This window comes from Scomber japonicus, chromosome 22, assembly GCF_027409825.1.
Source record: "Scomber japonicus isolate fScoJap1 chromosome 22, fScoJap1.pri, whole genome shotgun sequence".
NCBI lineage: Eukaryota > Metazoa > Chordata > Actinopteri > Scombriformes > Scombridae > Scomber > Scomber japonicus.
The window spans coordinates 16,251,653-16,271,751 of record NC_070599.1 but is presented as its reverse complement, the minus strand read 5'-3'; the positions used below and the strand labels follow the sequence as shown (position 1 = coordinate 16,271,751).

Genomic DNA, 20,099 nt, shown 5'->3' with positions numbered 1-20,099 from the left:
TAAACAGTAAGCAAGCACTTAGGAAATGTGGACTCACCTATGTTATGTCTCGCACCTCAATTTCAACATGTTATGCTCTGAAGCATTACAGATCAGCTGGGGGGGGGGGTAATATGTGCAAAGTTCAAGTTTTGGAGTTCAAAATGTGCAAAAATACCAACATATAACACAGTAGATGGACAAATATTAATTTCGTTGACATGAATACATTTATTTCTATACTTTCTCCTGTCTTTCCATGACTCCATCTCCCTCCGTCCTGCAGCTGTTGGAGCAGGCGCTGGTGATAGAGGAGCAGCTCCGACGTGCAGCCTACCTGAACATGACCCAGGACCCCAGCCACCCGGCCATGGCGCTCAACGCACGCTTCACTGAGGTGGAGTGCCTGGCTGAGTCGCACCAGCACCTCAGCAAGGAGTCACTGGCGGGCAACAAGCCAGCCAATGCTGTCCTGCACAAAGGTCGGCGGAGATGGGGTGATGCCTGCAAAAAAAACAACAAAAAAACACATTTTTTGTCTGTTCAGTTAACAAAAACAAAACAAATGCAAAGTGAGTGAAAGAAAAGACACAACACGTTTTAGGGGGAAAATAAAACACCAGTCTGATTTGGAAAAAGTGGGAGAGATTGGAAGTCAGATAATCACAAGCACACAACGAAAGAGAGCTCGACATTTCACCAGCAGCGTTGTGCAATCGCGGTCTTTCCTGCCGCAGTGACTCTATCGTTCTGCCTGGAGCTGACTTTAGCAAAGCCGAGCAGATAAGCTTACACGATGTTAAGTGATAGCTCCAAACATTTCCTCACTGGCTCGTTGGCAAGTCTGTCCATGTTTATATAGTTTTGTCGAAAGGAAAACATGCTCGGCACACTACTGTTCTTGTTGCCGTCTCTTATTTCCTCATGTAACGGCACTGAACTTAACGAGAGAGCTCTGAATTGACTCTGAGAGTCTGAAATCAGTCTTCCATGTAGGGATGTGATGACAGAGAGGCAAGAGAGTAAAGCATGGGAACAGCAAACTTCTGTTAAAATAGAAAGATGTGTGCTATATGTGATTATGTCAGACCCAAAGCTCTGTCCAAACTTTTAAACAGACTGCACATTGAATTTGAAAATGTTAATAATGAAGTTGCTGAATCCCTGCCATGACTTTGGGTGAGACACAAAGGCACATTTTTGTGAATTAAGTATCAAAATAAAGCATCCACAAGTTAATAAAAAAGCCAAAACAAACTAGGGTAAAAGCTAAAATAATAAAACATGGAGTAGAAATAGTTGTTTTTAATAGAGAATGTGTTGAAGGTGATGTTTATTGTTGTTATTGCAGTGCTGAACCAGTTGGAGGAGCTCCTGAGCGACATGAAGGCTGACGTGACCCGGCTACCGGCCACACTGTCCAGAGTCCCACCCATCGCCGCCCGCCTGCAAATGTCCGAGAGGAGCATCCTCAGCAGACTGGCCAGCAAGGGCACCGAGACGCACACACCCCCGGTCAGCAGCCTGCTTTTTAAAACACAACACAATACACACACACACGCACACACACAAATAGCCACACTCACAAGTCGAAACCTGCTCGAACTGCCTGCGCTTACTGGAAAAATAATACATGGAGGGCGGCCAATGAAAATAAAGAGCCCATTATCTTGTCACCCACCTGCGCTTTTCTGCGCTGCACAGCTGCTTAGTCAGCAGATTTTTTTTGCCAGGTTACATAACTTCAAAGCGGTTCTTTGTAGTTTTTTTTATATGCCTTTTTAAAGAAAGAAATATATATATATATATAAATTAATCTCACATGTACACAATTCCTAAAAAAAACCCTCTCTCTGTGCAGCCCATCCCTCCAGGACCTTACGCCACCCCTCAGAACTACGGAGCCCCCTTCACCCCCGCCCCCCCGAGCGCCCTACACATGGGAGGGGCCAACTACAGTCAGATGCCGCCAGGATCCTTCATATCAGGTCAGTGCACGGCGCTGCAATGACATTAACATCTTCTATGACATGAAATAACGGAGCGGTCAGCAGATGGACCCTGTGGTAGGTCCGTCATTACAAAATAAGAGGTTATTACTTTAATATGTCAGACTAAATTAGCAGCGAATATGTGTAAATTTATGCCCTAGACGTCTGGAATTTCCCTTTTTTATGTAAAAGCACAGCCATAAAAGAAATTGCTCTTTTAGATTTTAATATTTCAATCATCATCATTTTTAATTTGAGGTGTGTGTTATCTAACTTTGAAACCACTTTAGAGGAATTCTTCTTCTTTTTTTGCAACTTCATAGTTCAAACAGTACAAAGCGTCTCTGTCTGTGAATGTGTGGAAAACTTGTGTGAGTGTGCGGGAGAGATGTGAATGTATTTACAGCCCACAATAATAAAGATCATAACGTGATAAGGCATCAATAATCACAGTGTTCAAGGTAATTTACAGAATAAGAAGGATACCAATTTGTTTGATATGTTTGACACTTGGCAAGTGGATGATAAATGTCAGATTTATGCCTCTTCATTGAGGTGTTTTTTACGGTCTCTCTGTAGTTGCCTCTGGCACAGGAACTGATTTATAGCCGCCGGAGAATTCAACCCGTCGATCGTCACAACAGTGCTGCAACATTAAGTTTTGCACATTGTAAGGTCATGTTGTGAATTCATTATATAACCAAAGTAACACTGTGTACATTATTTGATTTATTTGGTGATCTTGGCAAAGATTTGCAGCATATAAGTCAACGTATGTATGTTTAAAGGTGCATTACACCACCTTTATGCATGCATTTCAGTTTACTTGTCATGAGGAGTACTTCTTAGCCTGTTAGCATGTAGCATATAATATAGAGACTATAGTCAGTATAGCTACTGTCTTCTGTGGCTCTAAGAGGAGCTTTGTCAAGCCTGAAAAAATAACCCTGATTATGTCATAGGGATGCCATCAATAGGAAGTAGCATTTTGTAGAGTTTGACTCATACTAGAAACAGAAAAATCAGGATATCCTGCCCTCTGAATCACAGATTTCAACTATTTTTAACATGTTTCTTGCGAATTGCCCAACTTTGTGAGAGTATATCAAATCCTCTTATTCCACTTTGTGAGAGCAATGATTTCATATTCAGATCATCGAGCCTTTCTTCAAGTTGCTCTGCATTTTCTTTACCATCCATAATCTCAACCAGCATCAGAAACTCGTCTATATGTTGTATTTCTGTAGCTTCAGTGCAGCAGAGAGGACACCCCCAACCAAGAAGCACAAATCAGGCTTTTTTAGAAATCTGGACTTGATTACTTGGCAACCTGCACTGATGGTCAAACCAAAATGTTGCTCTCTATTTAAAGATAGCATCCGAGGAATTCCATCTTTATATGGTTATGTTGTTGTGGGAAAAAACATTTAGCAAAAGCAAATTAAAAAAAAAAAGAAAAGAAGAATGTCCAGGCTTCATCAAAACCGAGTGCTGACTCTGGGAGTTTGAGAAACATTTTTTTTGATGCCCTATTTTTAGCTTTGTAATCAAACACAGCTCAATTTAACTCTTAAATTTCACTATAATCCTTAAATGTGAGGAGTAAAGAGCTACCTGATGGCTTCTAAAGCAGGACTGTTTTAAGCACTTGGAACAGACACTTCAGTTCCCCCGAGCAGCTTAGTTGTGAAACCCTCAAAATCCGTATCGGAAAAAAAACATCTGTGGCAGAGTTTCTGATGTGGCTGCCAGATAGACACCTGAAATAGACATTACCCAAATCAAATACAAACGTGCTGCTCTGCTATATTAAGGCGTTTTCATCTCTTAACATGTCCAACCTCGAAAACCTCAATACTCAGTGCTCAGCAGTAACGACACATTGTGCAACAGCGAAGCACAGTCTGGAGTGCTATCAAACCTGTCTGAGGAGTAGTATTTTTCATTTTCAAGCATGTTTATTTTCTCCTGTGAAGTCATATTGCGGCTCATTATTTATTGGGTTAAAAGCTTTAAAATTAAAATCGTAAAGGAAAAATGTTTTGGGTTCCTCGTGTCCAACTCTCCTCGCCTGCAGTCTGTCAGAGCATACTGGCAGTTTGTGAATTTATTTTCTCATAATTAGATTGGTAACAGCATATGCTCACCAGACGCACACTCTCCGCTCTGCGTGTGCATTCGTGTTTGGAGATGTTTAGATAGCAGAGATGTGGCAGAGATAACTGGTAAAACCTGATATTTCCCAATAGCTCTACCCTAAAAAACCACAACACCCAGCTCTCTCAGTGCTGCGCCTGACTCTCACTCAGTGTATCTTGATTTATGTAATTGTAGACTGAGACATCTGTCAAAGGCATTGCATTTTAGAGAGCCAGGGCCTATCTCTGAAAATGTCATTATGCTCAGCCTGTCTGAATCCGGCCATGCCAAGAAAACATTCGGACTTTGTACCAAGGTATTTTGAGAGGGGCAGAAACCGCAGAAGCCGTTTGGTTGTGTAAACGTCGTGTTGTGACTTGTGAACTGACGGGAGGGCTGGGCTGAACGCCGCGCTGTGCAGAAATAGTCGCGCACGAGTTGTGTTGCCCCGTGGGTTCGCTTGCGGGGGCCTCGCAGCAAGCAGCTGAGGTGAGTGCAGGCCGAGCTGATCCGAGTGCAGTCTGAGGCAGGGCACAAGTACGCAGCAAATGAGGCCACATTTGTGGTCTTGATTGGGGTCGAGCTGGTTCCTGACCTTTTTAGACTCAGCCATAGAGGGAAAAAAGTCAGCAGGAGAAACGGACCGAGTTAAAACAACAAAATGCTCTGATTTGGCGACCTCTGAGCCCGACTCGTTTTAATAGCCCTCTCCTGAGAGAAGCTCCAATCTCACTGCCTCACTTGAGTACACAAAACATGTCCAAAAATATGCATGTCTGCCGTGGCACTTTTTAACTACACATCTACTACTTTAGCTGCACTCTGTGAACCTCAAAACAAAATGCGATGATTCACCAAAGGCTCCAGTGGAGGATTGTTTTGTGCTGCAACACACACAGTGGTTTCTCAGCATTTGCTCAATGCTTTGAATTGCATTTTGGAAAACCTGTTTCATCCATCATTACAGGCATGAGGAAGCTACACATCTGCACTAAAAGGAGTCCCACACTCTAGACAATACTTCATCTTTTAGTGGCATAGAAGTAGGGAGATTTCCCTTCACGTGGAGCACATGGGTTCAAGCCCTCATGTCTGCAAGCACCTGCCCTGCTGAAGTGTCCCTGAGCAGTGCGCTGAACCCCCTCCCCTGCCAGCTCCAGTAGCTCCCCCCTGACCTCTGACCTCCCTACACAGGAGGGACACACTATAAGAGAATTCCCTACGGGGATCAGTAAAGTGTCACATTATCCTGCTCCCCCCTCCCCCCCTCTCCAAGTCTCCACTACAGTCTGCCGCTTGTCTGCCCCCACAGAAGCCGCCGCCGCTGCTGGGGCCACCGGGGGAGCTGCTGGGGGAGCTGCCGGAGGGCCAACCGCCGCCGGCGTTTGCCAGAAGACCAAGGAGCACGATGTGGGGCAGCGGCAGCGAGTGGTGGACCTCTGGAAGGACGGCAAGTCAGAGGGGGCCATCGGCCTGGAGCTGAGGATGCCCAAGTCCACGGTGCACAGCATCATCGTCAAGTATCGGCTCAGCAACACCGTGGAGAATCTGCCGCGCAATGGGCGACCAAAGAAACCCTGAAGGGAAGTGGTGGAGACTCACTTTTTGGATAAAACATGCACAATCCTGGAATGTAACAAAAATGGAGAGTGAAAAAAAGACAATAAAAAGCTGAAAAAGGAGAGACGAAGTGAAGGCCAAGATGGGACGGATGGAGAAAGAGCACTTTTGACACTGCAGGAATGTGAGGAATATAAAGGGAGACAGAAACCCGAGCAGAGAGGAGAGTCGAGACTGCAGAAGCAAAACTCTACTGGATAAATCGAACAAAGACAGGAGGCAAGAAAGATGTGGCGGCACTGTGATCCATAAAAGAAAACAAGCAATCAACTGCAGCTAAGAGAGAGAGGGAAGGGGGGAGACATGTCCAAAATAAGAAGGGAGAGGTGAAAAAATGGCCCCAAGATCAAGCACTAATGATGCGTGGGGGGAGAAATGAGGCAAAGAGACAGAAGTAAGAGAGATGACCTGTCTGGAACAAAGAAATCCTCAAGCAAGGAGAAAAAGCGGGGAGGAGGAGGGAGAGGGGCAGTATGTTAATGCAATCACAGGTTTTCAGGAATTCAGAGAGAAATTCTCAAACAAAAGAGGATTTTTTTTTCTTTATTCCACTGACAGATTCTTTCTTTTTTTGTTTCTCCTTCTGTGCCGAAAAGATTTCCCCGCGGATCAATTCTTCATCCGCCGACTGCCTGAACAAGCCTGTCGCCTCGCTCTGACCCTGTACTCCCTCATTCCTCCACAATCCTCCACTCCTCTGTCTCGCTCTCTCAGTCTTTTACACACAGACACATACACACACACACACACAGATATACACATATATATTTACACTGTGGACCTCACACACAACCTGAAAACCTACAAAGAACTTAATTTATCTGCCGAGCGTAAGCAGATAAAACGCCGACTCAAAATAGAAAGGGATGAACTTACAAAAAAGGAAAGGGAATGAAGAGAGGAGTTAAAACACTATTTTAAAACACTACTTTCCCTGAACTCTGTTGCCATGGCATTCCTAAGCCCAATCACGCGTAGAAGCAAGAAGCATAGACATAAAAAACTGCAACGTTGCCTTTAGTCCAACTTTCAATCCGTAGCAACATTGCTGTGACCCAATCTGATGGGCTGGCATTGAGTTATGTACTGTATTACAAAGCATATTTACTATTGCACCTTTTGTGAAGGGGGGGGGGGCAGGGGGGGGTTACTATCCATCCATTGAAGAATTTACATTTCCTGTTTTTTTTTAAGCCTCATCACAGCAAAAAAACAGTATTTATGAGCAGCTCTTCTCCAAAGCTAAAGACTGTAATCTGTCATCGAAGGGGGGGGGAGGGGGGGGACTCACTTTGAAGCCCGAGAAGAAATTTTTCGTTCCTCGAGCTTCTTTATTGTGACAGCGTGATGGACTCCAAGCTGGAAAATGTCCCCTGATCCCCCCAGAAAATAAAACACTCTGGACTCTGTCATCGTTTTTTCCAGCTCAGTGTGTGTGTGTGTGTGTGTGTCTGTGTCTGTGTCTGTGTCTGTGCGTGTGTGTGTGTGTGCGTGTGTGTGTGTGTGTGTGCGTGCAGTAGAGCTGTACATCAGTGTGACATCCCCAAGTACTGTAGGGAGCAGGATGAACTCTACTTCCTCGTTTGTGGAACAAAAGAAAAGTGGACCATCCGTTACACAGTCCATACTTTTCTTTTGGAGTATTTTTAAGCTAATATACTGAGTGGGATGTAAAGGCAGTGAAGTGGAGTACAAGCATGGCCTGCAATGAGAATATACTGTATGTGTGTGTAGACTGAAAATGCAGGTGTGTTTCTGCTCTGTATGTGTGTGTGTGTGTGGTAGCACTGCCATTTCTATTAAACTAGAGCCAAGTATCATTAACAACATAGCGATATCGGTGCCGATACAATACCTGAAGGGTTTTTTTACTGATTCCAAAACAACTTTTTTTGGATACCTTACTTTCAGGATTATAGTTTTTCTACAAAACCCATTTTTCTATTGAACAAATAAGCAAAGCTTCCTAAACGCATCAGTGTTTTTAATTTTGTTTTCACGCAAATCAGCCAGGCAAGAATTGACCCTAAATACAGACTTGATATAGCAACATTTAAGCTGCACTAATGAATATTTTAATGTGAACAAAAGATCAACTTATTATGTGTAATGTAGAAGATGTCGCTCTTTGTCAAACCCACAGATAATAATCCTCTATTTCTGCAGTTCCCCTCAACTCTATGGAGCGTGTTAGCATCTCTCAGCTCATTAATTTTGTTTTACGGCCCGTCACTTTACTATTTTGATTCATTTCACTGCTCATCAACCTTCCAGCTGCAGGCAGCTGTTTTTAAGCAAAAAAGCTCAGATAAACCACTGTAAACTATCTTTCCAGCAACGTTAGCAACTAGCTGGTGAACATAGTTGAGCGTTTAGCAGCTAAAGAGACAGACATTTCCCTCAGGAGATGGTGGAGACCAAAACAGGAGTGAATATTGAGTTTAGATTCATCAGCCAGCCAGAGACATAATTAAAAATGAATGTTAATGTTGCTCCATGTGTGTTGGATGTGTATAGCGGTGTAAATAGGCATCTGTTTGGCTCAGTGTTGTGCTTACTGTTTGATGTGCCAAAACAAACACTGAATGCATATTTAAATCAGAAAATACCTGATCCAAATGAAGTATTTCCATGTTAACTTTCCATAGCTTACAGTTTTCAATACCACATACTATACTATAAGTTCATTTTGATCAGAATCCAAACATGTGCGTGCATACAGAGGAGCGTAGACATGCATGCAAGTCACTTGAACCTGATGATTTTACCACCAGTTGAACGATTTTCTACTCCTCAGACCGACTGAAAACTCCTGCAACACATGGATTTATGAAACCCCTTTCAAGTCCCAGTTGGACCGACTCTTAATTCTAAAATCAAGCCTGTGTTTTTTAAGTTTCTTAACAGTTGACAGTCCAGAGACACAGGGTTGTTCCTGATGAAAGCTTTTGGCATTGATACACTCACGCAAAGCTTTTCAGCAAGCAAATATGCTGTGTTTTCTGCCAAGATGGCAGCGCTCGCTTCTATCAGATAGTAGGCAGGACCCACAGGGGAGAGACTCGGGCTGACATGTTGGCTGGGAATGTTTTTTATGGGTGTTTTGGACCTGAGATGCCTCATCTAGTGTGATCCCAGAGTTTTAAGCCTTGTAGAGGAGTTTTAAGAATTCTTAGAGATATGTCCAAGTGTGTCCTGCTGGATTTATCATATTACTGTAAGTCCAAATAACTCACTGCCAACCTTATTTGGGACTAGATAATGTTTACAGTGTTCTCCTGCTACTGTGAAGATGCAGGCAGGCTGGCAAGAGATTTGTATGAAAAAAACGTGAGAGAGGAGGATTTGGACTGAGGTGAAGTATTTCACAGTGAATCTGGCAGCTGAGTGAAATGTACTATGTTGGACGTCACAGAGGGAATCTTTTATCTGGTATAATAACAAGATATTAGTTTCATTCCTCCACCCGTTTTTTATCTCTATTTTTACCTCATGTGACTTTTTAGAGTCTGGTGCCGAGGTCTTGTGAGACCAATACAAATGTCAGTATTTAAAATTATTATGTTCAAGATTTCCGTCCTGGTTGATTTGGTGCCACCTGTGAACAGGTGCTAGCAGCGAGTGTGATTCAATACTGAAGTCAAATATTTCTGAGCAGGTTTTTTGTCCAAAATGCAACAAGAGAACAAAGCACCTGTTTCAATCATCTGACTTAACGACAGATACAAATATATTAAGTTTTGTGTAAATGAAGCCACCTCCGACACAGTGTAAAGAAAGTGAATCATAAACAGTGATCACCATTGAGATAAAATTACGGGTATGCTGGATTACATGCATGCTTCATTTACTGTGAGTAGGTCGGAAATTTGAATCCAGCGCTGGAAAGGCCAACATTAACCATGAAATCTAATACATATTACTGAATAGAATTGCTATTATAAAAAAAAACTACAGGCTTGATTTCATTAAAAACTTAAAGACTTAAGAAAAATCTCATCATTATATAACCACTTAATTTTTTATTAGAAATGTAGATGGTAAACATCTGATAAGTGTAAAGAATTAGCGCTGATCGGGTCATTTTACAGTTGGTGCCCTCTGGTGGACAAACTATGTAATGATGCCGCTTTTATACGAACTCAGTCACATCTTTGGCATTTCTGTACTGCCGTTTCTTGCAGTTATATTTACTATGGCGACATATCGGTCAGGCAATTTATTTTTTTCGTCTCCCCTTCCAGAAAAATGCCTTTTATTTTTTCTTCTCTCCTTTTTTTTCTCTCTCTCTCTCACACACACACTCTCTCTCTCTCTCCCCCTCTCTATTCTGGTTCTTTTTTTTTTCTTTTTTTTTTTGGCCACGCACCCGTAGTTTCTTTTGCTCTTTCACCCAGTCTTTACCTCGATTTGTTTTGCTTCTTATCAGATTTAGTCTGCCCCACTACACTCACACACACACTTACTGACTCTGTCTCTCTTCTTTCCCCACATCCCCTGTGTTGGCCTCCACTGGCAAAACGCCATATGTTTTCCCATAAGTGGTCCCCCTCTCTGATTCTAGACACACACAGTCACACAGCCCAGACCAGACCCCCCCCTTCTTTCAGAAAGTCTTCAGCTCAATATGCTCCTTATCACATCTTTGATCTGCACAGGGGTGTTATGACAGTTTATCTTTCCCCGTGGCGCGAGTGAGAGAAGAGCGCTGTTGGTCTATTCCTGGCTTTGTTTTGAAAGGAGCGCTAAACTCGCCGTTCCACTCCCCAAGCAGATTCAGGATAGCGCTCAAATGTGGGAAGCTCTGATCCCTTTGCTGGCCAGCTGTGCAGTCGTGTAGAAAGAAGTTAATTTTCATGCATGTGTGCAGTCGTGTGTGTGTTTGTGTGTGAGAGAGAGAGAGAGAGAGAGAAAGAATGAATGTGTGCTTATACTCATTTGCAGCCTCACTTTCGCCAGGTCAACAGTTATGAACTCTGGGGGTTTATCATTAGTGTAAACATTATACTGTATATGTAATATGATATATTGATGTACTGTATTATGCAAGTTTGCTCATTAAAAAGATTATCGAAGCATTATCAAGCACATCTTGTTTACTCATGGAAAGTATATATGTGTTGTTATAAATGTCTAACTTTGAATGTTTCATGATGTTGTGAAATGAATGAGGATATGTTGGTTGACTTGATCATAAATAGACCAAAGTGGAGATGACTGGCAGGCTTTTTATTAGCATTAGTTTTTCTTGCTGTTGCAGTTTCTCCAAACTAAACCCAAATTTCCTATAAACAACATTGCTTCATGTCACAAAGAGGATGTTACTGCTCGTTACCCCCGCCTGAGCCTCCACTAAAGATTTCGCTTTTGCTTTCAGGAATAGGATAAACACATTTGAAGCGTTTTTTCCATTTATTAAACATAAGGCTCATCATTCCCACAATTTATTAAAACAAGCAGATTTATTTTTGTCCTGGATTTTTATATCCACAAGTATCTAAAAAGACACCCTTCATTTGAACATAAACAAGCAGAAGTCTTCCAGTCAGGGTCATAGCAACCATTAAGATGCTCTACAGTTCAAAACCTGCACATTGTGGGTGTTTTAAATGCTAATTTGTTATTTTTATACTCAGAATATTCAAATATGACCACTTTGAAGCTAGCTAAATAAAATCCATTTTAAAAATATCACTATTTACCCACCATTATTTAATTCAGCATTTCAAACAGATGAATCACATTTATAGATCATTTCCTTTTGGCTGTTAATGCTGAAACATGCATTTTTATAATTAGATATTTTTTTAAACAGTTTTTAATATTAAAGAGAAAACTGACAAGAAGTAAACCTAACAGCACAAATAATGACTCAATACTCTTCTCCACTTTTGAACCCAATGATGTTGCTTACCATGTTGGTGGACAGCAAGTGCTTTTAATCTCTATGTGAAAGTGTTATCAGCTGGAATACACTGTTGTATCAGAATTAATGTGAAAATGATGTATTGATGTTAAAGATCTCGCTCCTGATGTTTTAAGATACATAAAATACTAAAATAATTTGTGTCTGATTTGTTTTTTCCACCAAAAAAAAAAGTTAAAATAAGTTTAAATGCTGGATAAAAGATGTCTCCTGCTTCTTTCTCAGCGTTTGTGTACTGGAGGCTTCAAGTTTCACACTCGTGCAAATTGAATACTGGAGCACGATTGGCTTCAAAGTGATCATGATGTCATAAATCATGCTCATGGGAACACCCTTAAGATCTGTTTTTTTGTGATCAGAGGAAAATTTCACACCTTCAGCAGATTAATGGGAGTCAAACTCTCAACTCAATTTTTGGGTGGATTGTGACTTTAACTGTAAATGTAGCAGCTCTAATCATTTAAATAATGTGAAACGGTGAACGTATTTGGGTTTATTCAGGGTCACGAGACAATTTTCTGCTGCTGGTCAAGAAAAAACCAGAATAAATACGTGTTAGATGCTGACTCATCAGAACTGAACCTGAACTCTGGCCTCTCTCTCTCTCTCTCCCTCTCTGCAGTGCTGAACGGGCCTCCCATGTCTGTAAAGAAAGAGCGGGAAGTCGAGCTGCTAGTCAACCGACGGGAGCAGCGCAGCGGAGAGGTCATCTGTATCGACGACTAGAATACACGCACACATGCACAAACACACGCTCTCTCACACACCCACACACACACACTGAAACCCATCTGCTGCAAACGTATCTCTAATTCCTCCTCCAAGAAAGTTTGAGCTCCGGTGGTAAACGCTCGTTAAACTCCACCTTCGAACCACACATCCAGTATTAAAACTAAAACTGACTGACTGACTGAGGGTGTACTTATTGACTTATTGTTGACTAGTGATTGTAGTAGCTTCGGTTGACACACACACACACACACACAGAAAGATATGTACATGTCTCCACTACATAAATCTCTAAACCTTTACCCAGCTGACTGGTACTCTCCAAAAACTTTAATCGCACACACACACACGCACATGTGCACTTAATCTCCATGGACAAACACACACACACACACACACACACACACACAAACCTACATACAGTCCATATATTGTCTCATAACTTCTTGTGACCTTTTCTTGTCTGCCTCAAACCATTATACTCCTCATAAACGGCCTCCTCAAACAGGCCGCCTCCTCCTCTAGGGATGTTTCTAACCTCTACACACACACACTAACACACATACATGCTGACAGTACACACACAGACACACACAGACACACAACGTTCACTTCACCTCAATCCTAGACCCTTTAGATCTCTCCTCCTCCTTTCCCGGGCCCTTAAACCTTTTGACAGGAAGCTGCATGTGAAATTAAACTCATTTTTACACTCCACCCCCCTGAAGCATGCTCTAATCACAATAATGCTGTCTCGTGGAAAGGAATGAAAAAAAAAAGAAAAAGAAAAATTGGTATCAAGCTGTGCCTACAGTCATTTCTAATCCTCAGAGAGGCTGAACCCCTCCCGCCCCTCCTCCTCCCCTCCCTGATTTGTCAGTCCAAGCAGCTCCAAGCACAGCTCCAGCTTTTTTTTGTTTTGCTTATTTCAATGGTACATGTTCACATAAAGACACGCAACAGGATATGGGAATCATATTCAGGACTCGTTTGACAACAAAGTATTTGCCGCCATCCTATCCCCCCCCCAAATGATGGTTGGTTCCAGTTTGTGTACAGCTCTGAGGTATTTTTGGGAGATTTTTTTTTTTCCAGAAAAGGCCTCTCGTGCTATTTTTCAGAAAAACCTCCTATGAATGTTTATAACCTTTCATAAACAAGTCAGTGTTATTAAAACCTATTGATCCCCCTGAGCCTCCCCTCCTCCCTTCCTCCCTTCCTCCCCTCTCTCTCCTTCCCTCCATCACTCTCTCAATCTATCTTTTCTCCTGTTTTATGTTTTCCAAGTTTCTATTTCTTTCTACAAAAAAATAAAAAATAAAATCCTGTGATATACTTTGCATATTTAAACAGCTCCATTCGTGTTCTCTTGTGTTTTTACTCTCGCGACTTTATGAGTATTGTTGTCGTCGATGTTGCCGTTGTTCTCGCTGTTGCTATTCGAGAAAGAGCTTCTACCAAAAGAGACATTTTTTTGTAAACGAGGAACTATGGAAAAATGATGATACCGTATGTGCGACACACGATGCACCTCTTTGCAATGTTTTGTCCTATAATTACAAGAGAACGAAGAAGTTGAGCTAACTTCAGAAGTAGATATATTACGAGAGAAAAACTCATTCTTCTTGCTTACATTTTAGATTTGGGGCTTGCAAATGATATATACATATATAGATCATAGGCCATATGTAACCCTAAATGCTTCCATGAGCAAAAAGAAAAAATGTATACTATCTAACCCCCCCAGTAAAAGCACTCTGATAATATCTGGAAAATCAGAGGCTGGAAATCCATTTTATAAACTCTGCATCATTTAAAAAACGCCTTAATTAACATAGCAAAACAAATGTAAAGTCATCAAAATGAATTAAGAACCTGATGTCAACCTTTAAATCCTCATCAAGAGTAGTCCGTTTTAAGTTAATTATATATATATATTAAAAAAAAAATAAGATAGCTAGTAGTTAATTTATCTCATAACCCCCACCCTGGATATTTTACCCAGGAAATAGTCTGTTTTTAAAAATTACGTTTCATACAAAAGTTTTGCAACCCCCGAACTAAAATGTTTTGCGTCTAAAAAAAAAAAAAAAAAGCACTTAGTTGTTTTTTTTTTGTTTGTTTTTTGTTTTTTTCCACGTTTACTTTTTCGTTCTCTTTCCAGAATTTTTGTGTTGATTTCTGGGTATCTTGTGTCACTGTGTATTTAGTGGTGCCGATTAAATGAGGAGTGGCAGTGAAAACATGTCAAGGATGACGCATCTCTTTTTTTTTTTTTTCCTTTCTTTTGTTTTGTTTGTAATAAAACTGAATGAAATTATAAAAAAAAAAAATCACTGTGTGGAGTTTTATTTTAGATGGTGTTATTTAGCGCTGGGTATCACTACTGATTTTCTGAATTTTATTTTGAAGGTCCCAATTTGATCTGAGTTCCAATTCAATTAGGGACATTTCAGTTATATTAAAATACCAATTTTGCTTGGATATAAAAGATATTCTCAGAGAACTATAAATGGTACAATGAACTCTCTAACCTGGTTGTTCACATAATGACCCCAAAAGCAGTTCCATAAATGTACTTTTTATCTAACATGACAAACACACTACAGCAGTCAACACAATATAGTGCAACTCTACAGACTCAACAGTCAGTGAAGTATTGAGTGACCAGATAAAAATAGTACAAGTGCTTTCTTTAGTAGCAGAGGGTGTGGTGCAGAGACGGTATGCGTCATGTGGACATGAGTGTGTTATTACTGTTGGTGTCAGGATTATATCTGTATGTTATATCTCTAATGTAACCGGACGTCTGCCCTCAGTGGAACAGCTCCCGCCATGTTTTTTGAGGTTGTTGTGAGAAGAACCAAAAGGCTAGCAAAGTGAGATTAATGGGGGTTAAAGCTTCACACATCCACAGGAAAAAGGCAAATACCAAAAGATTTAGCCCAGGATTTAACAAATTGATATCAGATCATTCAAATTAGGATAGGTTTAAACTGGAAAATCAATTTTTTAAACCTAGCTCTAGCGTTTGTATTTCACACGCATCCATTTATTAGCCATGTTAGCAGTTTGGTTTTAGGGATCAGTGTCGATGCACGTTGGTCCAGACTGACTATCAACTATTAGATATAAAAGCATGTATCATTTTATTAAAACTTTTCAATTGAATTTTTATATTATTTATGATTAAATCCCTAATTTCATTTAATTTTTAGTGAAATTACATTTTTAAGTTAGTATAATTTAATCTGTTTAATTTATTGATAAAATTCTAAAATTATTTTATTATAGAATTAGAATAGAACACTATTTAAATTTAAAATACTTTGATTTATTTTATTTTATTTTTTCAAATAAAATGATCATTGAAATAATTAGATTTAAATAAAATATCCAATTTTATTTTATTCAATTTATTTCATAATGCGATGTCATTTTTAAAATGTATATTCATTTGCATTCTTTATATCTCATATCTAATTTTCTCTAATTCAGTGCAGTTTCTTTTTTCACTCTTGTGTACTGATAAATCTTTTATTTCACATTTACTGACACAACCCACTACTCTAGACATATTGAGTAAACTTTTGTTGAAACATGATAAAATTAATACGTTGTCACCATAGTAACAGGGTAAACCCCATCCTTTCTTTAGCTTAAGTATTCTGTCAGGAAAAACAGCTCTCAGCAGCATCGTTAATGTGTAATGCCGCGTATGAGGAAAATCTTGAAACTTTTCTATGAACCTCAGTTGGGTGGAACTCCTGATGGAGATAAAATAAGACACCTCAGCAACTAAATACTGCAGCTGCTCCGCTGTCATGGCTACAGAAAGATGAAAATGTAGGAGGCTGTGAGAACGACACAGTGACTCAGTTTCTCCTTTTCACGGCCCTTTATCACACTTTCCTCTGTCTCCCACACACACACACACACACACACACACACACACACACACACTGACTCACATACAGTACACATAACAACAACCTAAAAGAGCAGATGGTTTGTGATTCATGATGACTAAAGGTGAGGAGCCGTCCTGCTCTGTTATTCACAACAGATTGATACCACACAGTTAACTGCTTACTGATGGAGACACTGATAGTCTCATTATCTTTAATACACTCATTATATCGGGTGAATGTTCTTATTTACTATACATTCATTTGACTTTTGAGTTTCAGGCATGTGGCTGACATTTTTATGTGGAGAAAATTACAAACAGAGCTTTAGTGTCTTCAGGCCACCGCAGAAGCTGATAATGTACTTAAATGTCAAAATACAGGAAAGAATTACACTGATATTGTTGAAAATGTGTTTAAAGCAGTTAAAGTCTCTCCTCAGAGGCTATCAACCAGTACTTTCTGCAATATAAGAAGTAAAACATGAACATTACCTCTATATTACTACAATAAATAAACATTACACTTGCAGATTTGACAGATTTTGGAGTAAAATCTCATGACAACTTAAAAGTAAGGCTGAGTTATATGATTTAATATCTACTGTATGTTCTGATAAATGGTTAAATTCATGTCGATTACGATAAATGTAACAATAAGTGTGTAAGTGTATGAGTAAGCATGAAATGTTTGGCTGGAGTATTGTCTTTGATGATTCATAAACTGGGGCTCTGAACCCCCTCCCCTCCAACCCCAGAGGGATCGCAAGAAAATTAAAGGGATGAGGCAGAAAAATGCTTTGTTTTGTTTTTTTTAAATACGGGTTACTTTTAACTCTTTAGTGCCTCTAAAAATGCTTCAAATTCAACAATCAGAAAGGGAAACTCAATCTTTGGTTGAACTGCTCACAGCTTGTTGCCTGCGCTGAGGACCTGACACGACCTGTGATGAGGTGTCACCAGGGTTGGGAACCCATGAATTACAATATGACCAGTTCAAGTGTGTGGTTAGATTTTATTGGTTGTTACATTCTCAGTTTAAATGCGGAAGTCACAAAATGTATTTACTGGAAAGTGCAGTTTATGTTGTTAATTTGATCAATTAACAATTTACAGCCATACTTTACAATGTGTTTACAAGTGCTTTTAAATGGCAAATGGACGCCTTTCTGCACTTCCGACCACTCACCCACACACACTTACACACCGATGGCACAGCCTTTGGGTGCAAATTTGGAGTTCAGTATCTTGCCCAAGGACACCTCCACATGTGGACTGGAGGAGCCTGGAATCAAACGTCCAATATTTGGTTTAGTGGACGACCCGCTCTATCTCAGTATAAAGGTTATTATTACCAATAACTTACATATCATTGTGTCATTAAACGATTTATTAAAACAGTTCTTTTTTAGCCACTAGGGGGCAGCACAACAAGCTATAAACATACCTAATTAGTTATTATATCTAATCTGTTAGTGAAGACTTGATGATTACACAGACATAAAATGACATTAACATTTATTTGGATTCATGCTTGTGTCTAGAATAACAGTCCAGTATTTGGTCTTTCTGTGGCTCTATTTTAGTTCCTGGGAAAAAATGGCTGGTTCTGAAGTGCTTCACTATGATTATTGGCTAACATTGCAAACTGTATCAAGCTGAGGTTGTTTCTCGCAGGTTTATTACAGCTTGTGTCCACTAAGATGGATGAAGAGTTGATGAGTAGCGATAGTGAACCGAGCAGTAAAGTTGTGGGCTTAAAAAATTACAAGTGACGTCTTTCATATTATACATAATTATTTGAACCATTGTAAATATAAAAATACTGAATAATGCAGCTTTACATGTATTAAATATCCCATCCAATCTATCCCAGAAAGACATTTTTATCACATTTTAAAGACTTTGCACTTTATACTCACCTTCACCTTCTCGTTTTTGGAGACACACGAAAGAGAAATTGGAAGTATGGCTTCTCAAAAACAACCAAAATAGTTTATTCAACACTTATGATGAGTGAGTTGAGAAATTTGAGAAAAAAAAAAAAACACATCGTGGCATTGCATACATCATCATTTTACAGAGAACTTCTTCACAAGATTTTCCGTGGGGGTGATAAACTTTGACATTTCAAAAAATAGGAATTGGGGCAGGGAAGTGTGTAAGAGCATGTGAATGTGTGTGTGGTAAGTTTGGCGCGGGAGGAACGAGGCATGTTTTTCCTCAAAGACTTTCAGCTATGTGGTTCAGGTTCAGATTCAGGAAGTGAAAATTTAGATGGCTGCTTGTGTGCGTGTGTGTGTGTGTGTGTGTGTGTGTGTGTGTGCGTGTGTGTGTGTGTGTGTGTGTGTGTGTGCAGAGGACACTCAGGGGATTCAATGTGTGTGTGTGTGTGTGTGCGGTCTAATCGGTGCTGACAGGGAAATATGAGGTGCACAGGGATGGTGGGCACTGGGTGCATGAGTGAGACATTAAAGGGAAGAGGAAATTGATGAGGAAATCAAACAGGATATAATGTCTACACTTTAAATTCTGATATTTTCCATTTAAAACATGAATGTTTGGCTCCAATTAAAAACACTAGGTTCGCTACAGTAAAGTGCTGAGGACAAACCAATGTGGTCTATCCACAAAAACTACTTATAAACAAGAGTGGGAGTGCTGAAACCCACTGCTAGAAATACACACTGTTTGTATTGTAGCAGGGAGTATTACAGAAGGCAGCAGGGCTATATGAAAAAGTGGAAGGCATTTTGTTTCCAAAGAGAATAAAATAAAGAAGTCACAGTTTTACACAATCATGTGACTCAAAAACCAGTCAGAACAAAAACAGGAGCCTGATTGATATAGGCCTACTTAAAAAAAAAAAAATGTTTTTTTTTCATGGATGCATATCTTTTTGGATTTTAAACTTTTAAATCTTAAATGTAAGGTTTAATATTGGGATTTTTCTATCTCAGACAAAACCTACTACTTAATTTCTGAGTTTATCAAGATGTAGCAATAGTATAATCTGGGATTGCTCCATTTATATAGAATTGCAAAGTATCCTCTTTACCAGCTGTGCTTTGGTGTTTATTCAACTGATTTGGTCTTCGAATAAACTTTTAAAAAACGTTTTTAGGAATTAAAAAAGGCTACAAGGTCTCTAGTCATGCTGGCAGCTCTGCATGGCAGAACTAACAGTGTACTGAAAGATAACATTAGCAAGCTACCATGCAGTAACAATTTTAACAATGTTTACGATCTTAGTTTTACATGTTAGCATGCTAATATTTTCTAATTAGCACTATAAACCAAAAGTAGGCGGCTATAACAGGCCGTGTTGTCACCGTTTTTATGTGTAAATTAGCACCATAAAAAAGGCAACAATGGCTGACTTACTGTGTGACTTTAGCTATTTGAACAAGTGTACAGCTAGCAGCTCTGTGAGGCTGTACTTTGATACAACAGTGCTAAATGTCAGCATGCTCACATTGAAAATGCTAACATGAGGTTTAGCACTGACTATTTCCCACTGCAGCTTAATATGTTAACTTGCTCACATTTGCCAATTACCTAAACGTTAGCTTACTAAATTTTCAAAATATACCTCCTGATGAAGCTAAATGAAAAGTTACAGGGTCACCACAATTATTACAGTTCACCTGATGAGGGCATGATTGTCTGCACCAAATTTTAATTGTAAACCAAAATAGCAAAATTATTCACTCAAAGCCACAAAAGTAAACCTATTGGTGGCACTCAAAGAAACAAGAGGGGATTATCATCTTCTGGGTACCATGAATGTCTGCACACAATTTAATGA

At 39.9% G+C, this 20,099-nt stretch overlaps 1 protein-coding gene across 5 annotated transcripts in view; it reads left to right on the top strand.

Annotated features, from left to right (window-relative positions):
* The window catches only part of chd3 (chromodomain helicase DNA binding protein 3), a 41,903-nt gene extending 28,498 nt beyond the window's left edge, over positions 1-13,405 (top strand). For 2 of the 5 annotated variants that reach the window (XM_053343410.1, XM_053343409.1), the window contains exons 37-40: positions 266-551; positions 1,331-1,494; positions 1,841-1,967; positions 5,422-5,726. In XM_053343410.1, coding sequence (XP_053199385.1) covers positions 266-551; positions 1,331-1,494; positions 1,841-1,967; positions 5,422-5,690 — 846 coding nt within the window. In that variant the 3' untranslated portion in view covers positions 5,691-5,726. Of the gene's footprint in view, positions 1-265; positions 552-1,330; positions 1,495-1,840; positions 1,968-5,421; positions 5,727-12,277 lie in introns of those variants that run through there. The other 3 variants (XM_053343413.1, XM_053343412.1, XM_053343411.1) reach the window with 3 other exon arrangements.
* Positions 13,406-20,099: the final 6,694 nt, after the last annotated feature.